The 8,717-nt window shown below is 42.8% G+C and overlaps 1 protein-coding gene across 1 annotated transcript in view; it reads left to right on the forward strand.

Annotated features, from left to right (window-relative positions):
• Positions 1–8,717, forward strand: part of CNMD (chondromodulin) — a 29,970-nt gene extending 21,253 nt beyond the window's left edge. The window contains exons 3-6 of the mRNA XM_031056779.1: positions 148–261; positions 2,888–3,041; positions 4,210–4,412; positions 6,786–8,717. Of these exons, the coding sequence (XP_030912639.1) occupies positions 148–261; positions 2,888–3,041; positions 4,210–4,412; positions 6,786–7,001 (687 nt within the window). The 3' untranslated portion in view covers positions 7,002–8,717. The remainder of the gene's footprint in view (positions 1–147; positions 262–2,887; positions 3,042–4,209; positions 4,413–6,785) is intronic.

Below are 8,717 nucleotides of genomic sequence, written 5' to 3' on the forward strand. Positions count from 1 at the left end.
GAAGAGCGTTTTATTGCTTCTGGTTTTAAATAAGGTTAAGCTTCAGACTGAAAATTCAGTGGCAATTTTAGCAGAGCTGAGGCACTTTCTTGGGGGAGGTGAGGAGCTGGAGGGCTGTGCACAACCCCCTGCCTTCTACTTTTGCAGGGCATAACTGGGATCCGCTTTGCTGAAGGAGAAAAGTGTTACATCAAAGCTCAGCCAAAAGCTCACATCCCTGAAGTTGATGCTATGGCTAAAGCGAGCCTCTCATCTGAGCTGGTAAGGGGTAGTTTGTTGGCTTTTTTAAACTAATCTTTGTATAGAGAGAGCCTAAAGGAGGTACTTAAATACAAATACAAATGGCATTTGGAAGCCACTCTGGCTCATGGTAGGGATAGGAGGGATATTTGGGATTCACTGACTGGTTGCAAGAAGTCCCTGAAAGGTAAGAAAAACAAGGTTGGTGTCAGACATGCCACTGTGTCCAGGGACATCATGAGAGGCTGCAGATTAGTGAGTGGGGAAGCCACAGACTGATTTCTGCCAAATCCACAGGAGATCTCCGTGACAAGAGCACCTGCCTGAGACCAGGCTGTGCACGAGGCTGGAAGGGAGGGCCTGGAAGAAGCAGCTGCTGTAGTTAATGCAAAGGAGGACTGTGGTAGATCCCAGGAGATTTCTATCAATGCTCTTGAGCAGAAGCATGAACTCCATCACTCTAGTCAGTAAAAGGGAATTGTGGAAAACATGGCAAAAATTAAAATGACTCAGAAGAAATAATTTATTTCAAAAAATATTACTTTGCCTTCTTAGCATAAAACTTAATTTTACATGTTAATTAAATTTCATAGAATTTGCATCACAACCAGCACAGAAGCTGCAGTTCTTACCCAGATACCACCAAACCTCCTCACATTTGCCCAAAAAGCCAACTGCTTTATGCGCTCAAAGCCTGAGTTTCTCAGAGCTCAGACCCACAAAGTTACTGCTCACACAGGAGTGGCTCCAGTGACTTGAGTCCAGCTGAGCCTGGATGCTGCTGGAGGCTCAGTCACTGGCAGGAAAGCGCAGGAGATCCACAGCCCCTTTCCCTGGCTTTGCTCTGCCCTGGGAGAATAAAAGCAAGATACAATTAGCGGGGAGAGAGGCGCTGTTAATGCTGCACCTTCCTGCAGTGGGGCTGTGACTGCTGAACATCTGCTTTAAAATTAAGGGGAAAAAGATCTCTCCTAAGAGTCAGAAAGGCTGACAAATGTTACAAAGCCTCCTGAAGCTGGCAGGATTTTCCCCATGATGGGAAAGAGAACTTGCACGAATTCCAGAGAGAGAGTTCCATCTTTCCTGCCTTGCCTTATTTTAAAGGCAGCCAGCCTTCACTTAATTAGCACTATTGCTTGAAGTCAAAGATTGAATTTTTCATCTTTTTGTAAAAACAAAGTCACAGACCTGAAGACATTATCCTAAATAATCAAAAACTTATTTCTAATTCTACCTGCTGACAGTAAAACTATTTCCTTGTCCTGTTTTTTGTGCATCTTCTGCCAAGATGCAGCACCTCTGTGACTGTTGCAATGAATCACATGCACCAAGCAGCTTAGTGCTACCACTAAGACAATAACTTTTCCCTGTCACTCAATTTTCCAGGCCAGATGTACTACAGGAATGGCAAAGTAGTATTTGTTTTTCTGGCCAAGTCATCTTTCTGATATGAAGTATTTAGGAAAAAGTATGCATATGCTGTTTTCCTGCAAAGGGCATCATAGCAACACTACCTACAAAAATTGTTGAGTAAAATGAGTTTTATAGATACCCACGTTCTGGCTGCTCACAAGTCAGGATCATTTCAAACAGAAACAAAGGATATTTTTATTTCTGAAAATTAGAGTCAGATATTTCTGATGTTGATAAAAGCTTAAGTGGGAGAATATAAATAAAGAGCAGTAGACAGATTGGATAGCAAACTTAAATGACTTGAGACCTACAAAATAAATCAATAAACACTAAAGAAACAACAACTCAAGGGAATAAATTGATCTAGTCAGTTATATAACAAGTCTTGATGACTTTTATGAAAGCAATTTAGAATTTTAACTTTGAAATCATGCTGGTTTTCATGATTCAAAAGTTAGTCTTCTTTTAATATTTCACCGTTGCTATAAAATACTTACACATTTTATGTAAAATAATACTTTGAACTAACAACTTTAAAGAATCAATCACTGGCATTTTCCTACATTACTTTGAAGATATGAACCAAAAACCTGCAGGGTACACTTCAAAAAGGCAGGCTCCTTTAACTTGCACTTCAAGCTTTTGGTCAATTGAATTACTTTTACCAAACAAGACCTTTAATCAGACCGATCACATTGACTTAAAACTGGAAGCTGGAGCAGTTCTCAAGCTATAATCTTCCCTAAAACTTTTGAACAAGATTCGTCCCCTCCCCCCCCCCCCCATACACACATTGTAAATAGAGTTATATATTGGGAGTATGGCAAATGAGAACAGGGCATAAGAAAAGATGAAGGACTTGGGTTTTGCTGGTATTCCATTGCTGATTTGCTGAAGGTGGTAGAACTTTGGTTTCTACCACCTGAAATTCTGGTGCTTTGGGATGAAAGACCTCTGTCACCCAGCCCTCATACATGGGGCAGAAGCCTTCCAGGAGTGAGATGGGTGAAATCACAGCCCCAGCAAAGCTGACAGAGGCTTTGCCCTTCATTTCAGTGGAGGCAGCCTTTCCCCAGGCTTTGGCTCAGCACGATTCCCTCACATTCATGACATAGAAGGATGCTCGGTATTAGTTGCAGCGGATAATTATACAGTTTGGTGCTCAAGAATTAGCAGCGAGCAGGCACATGACTGCTCACTGAGCAGCAAAGGATTTATGCTCTTCTATTTGCAGGAAGATGAAATCATGCCTGTGAGATTTGACAAAAACTCCCTTATCTGGGTGGCTGCAGATGAGCCTATCAAGCATAACAGCTTCCTAAGCCCCAAAATTCTAGAGCTTTGCAAGGATCTTCCAATTTTCTGGCTGCGACCAACATATCCCAAAGGTAACATTTCTTTTATTTGAAAACTATGTTATCCCTCCCTTCATCTAAATGCCTTCCCTTCATCAGGTTTGCTACTGAAGCTAGCACATCTGGGAAACCAGACTCCTTTCCTCCCTTGCCCACACCTTCCTGGGCTTGTGCCAAGATTGTAGGCTTGGAGTTTATCCCCTAGATATTTTCCATCCTTGTATTTACTTAGACAATTTGCATAGCCCAAGTGGGTGACTTGCTAGGAAATGAAACATTTCCAGAGAGGTTAGTCTACTTCTAGAGAAGGACAAGACAAGAGCTTAAACTGTAGGCAGCTGACACCAGGTAGCAGGAACACTGGCCAGGAGTTTGGGACCATAGCCTGTCCTGTTTTCTACCCTGCATCCCCAGAGGAATTCAGTGGAGTGGAAGATGCTTTAAGCCAGCCAGCTGATGCATGGTTTGAGACCCTGGGGCAGTCCCAGCTCTGAATTTGGGCCCCATAGGCAAGCTTAGCAAAGGTGTTCAGGAGTCACCAGGAAAATGGCAATTCCTCCAGGTAACTTCCAGGCTTAGGAGGAGACAAGGCTCAAAAATATTTACTCCTCCTTGTCCACTTAATATCAGAACACTTGGGTGGGACAACATGTGCGAAAAAAAAAAAACCTACCACATTTTAGAGCACCTGTGGACCCAAGCTACCAATATTTTCCACTTCCCTTCATGATCTTGCATATCCCACCGGGCAACAAAAGAGCAGCATCAAAGCTGTCCAGAACCAGATATCCTTGAGAGCAGAGCACCATCCCACCATAAAAGCATTTTTGAAAATAAGTGAGATGTGAACAGCTGGTCTTGCTAGTGCTGGAAACTGCTGCTGGGTAAGTATCTGGGTGAGTGACTACAGGCTGGGCCAAAAAATCCCCAACAAATCTCCTCAAATTTTGCTTCAAGGAGAGAAGGATGGGGGGGGGTGGAAGGCAATCACACTGCTTTGGACTGGCATTGGCTGCAGACAAAACGGAGGAAGGCAAGCAGCTCCCATGGCGATGCACGTCAAGTTTGCCAAGGCACAGTTTTGGCTTTCTCTCTGCCCTCCATCCTCTCCTTTTTTAATATTTAAAGAAATCACTGAAATATTAGGTAACTACAATGACACACTCAAGGTAAGATTGTCCCTCGGTGATTATTCCTTCAGATAACCAAAGGAGACAAATGAAGAGAAATAAGCGCCAGTCAGAACCAAACTTCGATGAGGAAGACTTGGAAGCTGCTTCTGAAGAAGTAAACTCCAGGTCACACGCCGTGCAGCTGACTCAAGAGCTTGGCAACCAGGCTAACGAAACCAGGCCAATGGGACAAGAAACTGATCAAACATTTAATCCAGACAACCCATACAATGTGAGTATTTGCACTGTAATCTTCCTTCAAAGCTCAGGACTGTGTTGGACAGGTAACACTGGTAATGTGGGGCTTGTCATTATTTTTTTATCTGCACAGTCTTTGCTTGTTCAGCTTTTCTAGGAAATAATAGACTGGTAAAACACCTAAGAAGCTCAAAAATGTCTTCCCTCCATCCTCTTCTCATAGTTTTAGATTTCTGAAACAAGTCTGAAACAAGCACAAGTGCTTGAGATCACAAGGCTAAGGCAAGTTGATGCCAAGTTGCTTTTTGAGGTTTCCAGATCCATATGGAAACAGCACTGGAGATGTGACAAGGGTAGCACCTTCTAGAAACAAACCAAAGCTGGTCTTGATCAGACAGCTGAGACCCATCATTTACTATGTGAAGAGAGTCCAGTAGGTAGAAACATGCTTTGCTCTCAAACAAATTAGTACCAGACATGACTGCTACAGGGGAACACAGCAGAAGTGTCTGGGTGCAAAGAGATAAAGGTTCAGTCAAATAATTTTCTTTTTCAGCCTCTTCTCTGTGAGGGTAAGCAATCCTAGACTGGCAATAACCTAGCAGAGAAGAATCTGTTTCGAGACAGCAGCAGTGGGTGGAGGATGACTGTCATAAAACTTGTTCTCACCCTTCAAGAAGCAGCAGCCCCCAGAAAGAGCAGAGGAGCCACCCTGCTGCGTCCCAACACCTCTGCCACGCTGCAGGAACACTGGCTGTGCAGGAGGCACCTTCCAGTCTGCTGCACCAGCGCCAGACAATTTACACCCACCATTTGGTGCAGCAGGAGTAAGTCATTTTAATACAACACTGTCACAAGATAAATGCCTCCTGCTTTGGAAGTAAGTCCCAGCTTTGACTTGACGTTTATGCAACAGCAGGAGATCATTATACTGTGACAGCATTCTGCCGAGTTGACATCCCTTAATTAAACTTAAATTAATCACTCCAAATAAAGTGGATCTAAATCGACTCTCTCACGAGGTCAGTAAAACATCAGTGGCACTGGAATGTAGCTTCTCCTCACAGCCACTAAGGTGACCGTCTCCATGAGGCCTGAGCTGCCCTGCCTCTGGAGGCACAACAACTGCCACAGGTCTGCTCTTCCAGCCAGGGACAGCCGGGCCAAATGGAGAAGGGCCAGACACATGCAGCCATCAGGCTCCCCTCAGCCTGTAGGGCAGGGTTTGCCCTCACCAACAGCTCCTGCACTGATGCCAATCACCAGGCTTTCTTAGAGACCAGCCACTGGACTGACAAGCACCATTAATTATGCTCCAGGCCTTTCCTGGAGGATGAAATGAATCCTCCCTAGAGCTATTTCTCTTTACTTACTGTAAGTGAAGCCTGGACAATGAGCTCAGGTGATGTTCATGGTGCAGGTATCTGAATTCAAGGATGATGAATCCTGACCAAGAAAACATCTTCCCTGCTCTCAGGACTGGGAAGGAGTTGCTGGGGTCCCTAAAAACATCCAGCTGTCACTAATGTCCTGTGCAAGCCCAGACAAGGGGTGGCACCTTTCTGTGTAACTTTTTTAGTTGTGCTGCTACTTTCCAAAGTATTGCAGCATTTCCAAAAATGAATGACAACTGCTCTGGTAAAAAGCTGACTGGTACTTCAGTATTTGTGTATTACTGATGCTTTTCTTGAAGTAACACCAATGGGCAAAGAACAACCCAAGTTTCCAAAAGCAGAATATCGGGTTACCTTTTTTTCCCCAGAAATGAGGAATTTTGAAGGGTAAAGGCTTTTAGGTATTTTGTGCATGCTTTGCTCCATATAACTCCTTACTGTCAGCTACAGAACAGGTACAATTCTCACTGTCAACAATGCATGTAAGTGTAGTGGGGTGGGAGGGAAGGAACCAGAGTCAGAGACAAGAGCCAAATCCTCAGAAAACTGCAGGGGACCAGAGGAACAGTTTCCTAAAAGTGATGTAAAAAGCATTAAAATACAGAATCTAAAACTAATCATAAAAACCACACCATATATTTCAGGAATTCTCACCTACATTAAAGATTCAGGTAACTATCTTGAAATAATTTCTGTCACTAATATTTAAAGTTTGGGAGGAGCTTACTGTTGCTGGAGCTTTTGCAAGGACAGTAGAATAAAAATAACGAAGTTAGAGCTGCCTGTTGTTCTTTCCATTTTGCAAGGGTGATCGCACCAATTCTATGCTTCTGCCAAAGACAGCAAGTCAAAAGAAAAAATAATAAAGCAAGATGCATGGGACACTTAGTGGGAGTTTTGTCAATTTCCACAGCACAAGGAAAACCTTTGTGGGGTTAAGGGGAGCATGGATGTATTCTGCTATTCCATGAGAATGAGAGCACTGGGATGACATTTAATATTTCACATTACAGCAGCTGGAAGGTGAAGGGATGGCTTTTGACCCCATGCTGGATCACCTGGGCGTGTGCTGCATTGAGTGCCGGCGGAGTTACACGCAGTGCCAGCGGATCTGTGAGCCCCTCATGGGCTACCAGCCATGGCCCTACAACTACCAGGGCTGCCGCAGCGCCTGCCGCGTCATCATGCCCTGCAGCTGGTGGGTCGCTCGCATCATGGGCGTCGTGTGAGGAAATGCCTTGACCAAAACAAAACAAACTCAACTGGAGCCTTGACAAAATGAGCAGGAATACAATGAACTGGTGAAAGACTAAAACCAAAGCAGCGGTGCCGATCCTGCCTTACAAAATCAGAGCCTGTTTGCCTGCACCAAAAGCAAGGTCAGATATTCCACCTGCAAATTAAAATCTCAAGTTAATATTCCACTAGCTTTACAAGAGGCAAGGGTATAATAGCACTTGCTGAATTAAAAAACTGAGACATCCCAAAAAAAGACAACATTAAACTTTGCTCACAATTAGTTCAGCAGTCCAGAAGCTTGCCCATACATCTAAATTCAGCCTTTCAAAACAAACGCCTCTCTTTCCATGTTATATGTGAAAATTTACACCCAATTAAGCAACTAGCTCAACTTGTACACTTGGGAGTGCCTTTAATCCATGTAGCTTACTTAAATAAATCACAACTTAAGTTGCTCCCTGTTGCTATTCAGAGTTGCCAGGTCATTATGAATGGTTATAAACCAATTACAGCATACCTTTCCCACAAAGCTGCTCCAGGGGACACGGGAAAGCGCACATTGTGCTAAATCGGAAACAAACAGCAGGAAAAGGGGCTGTGGAAGGGAATGTGAGTGGCCGCAGAATCAAAACCCTTCGCACATCCCAACATCAAAGAAGCCTCAGCATCAAGAATCCTGTATCCATGATACCACTGTAGTGTCTAACAAGTATCTGCTATCCAGCTACCACAGCAAAAGTATTTACATGCAGTTACAGACCAAGGAGTCTCAAGACCCTTCAGAATCTACAACAGCCACTATTATTTATAAATCCTTGAACTAGACACTTTTGACACAAGATTACAACCCCTCTTTATTTCACATGGATAGCAGCCATTCATACCAGTTCCTTTAGCTTTGCTGAAGCTCACATCCCTTCCAAACAAGAGAAACTGTTTACCAGAAGGGAGGGGGAAAAAAAAAAAGTCTTTTTTTTTCCCTCTCCTTTCTCACCTCACCCTTTTTGCTAAGGCAAACTCTGCAATTATTGGGATTGATCCCATTACACATTAAATCTCTAAGGAAGGTACTAAGCTGAAACACTCAAAGGTGAAACAACTTAGTATTCCTAGCCTTGAAAAACAAAAATAGTGTTATTACACTGCCTTTATCCACACTATGAATCTTGAACCCTACCTCCAAGTTTATGGAGCTATCTACACGATCTTTATTAACAAAATGGTTGAGCTTTTCTTAAAGTCTGCTTTCTGGAGCATTCATTTTTGTGACTAAACAGCTCTTGAGATGTTGCAAGCCCAGTAATGTTATTAACACTGTGTGACACACAGAAAAGAGGAATTAATTTGACACAATCGTGGCTTAAAGAAAATAAAGACAACCTCATGTGGAATGCTAAACTGCATATCTGAAAAGCAAAGTGTTAAATGAGAATAAGATGAGAGTAGAATTCAGTATTTTGTTCTATTGTAGCTTTTTAGTATAAACTTCACCTTCCCTTAATCTGAAGGACAGACTTGCTTTGAAATATTTAAATTATCAACTTCTTAAAGTGGGATTTCAAGGCCTGTTAAATTTGAGTTTCTGCTTTTTAAACTGAAAATGACCTTGATCATTATGTTGTTTTAGAAGTACATCTATCATATGCTTAGAAAAGTCAGTTTTCCTTTTTTTTTTTACTGCAGATTAAACAAACACATTAAAAAAA

This window comes from Geospiza fortis, unplaced genomic scaffold (assembly GCF_000277835.1).
Source record: "Geospiza fortis unplaced genomic scaffold, GeoFor_1.0 scaffold194, whole genome shotgun sequence".
Classification (NCBI taxonomy): Eukaryota; Metazoa; Chordata; class Aves; order Passeriformes; family Thraupidae; genus Geospiza; species Geospiza fortis.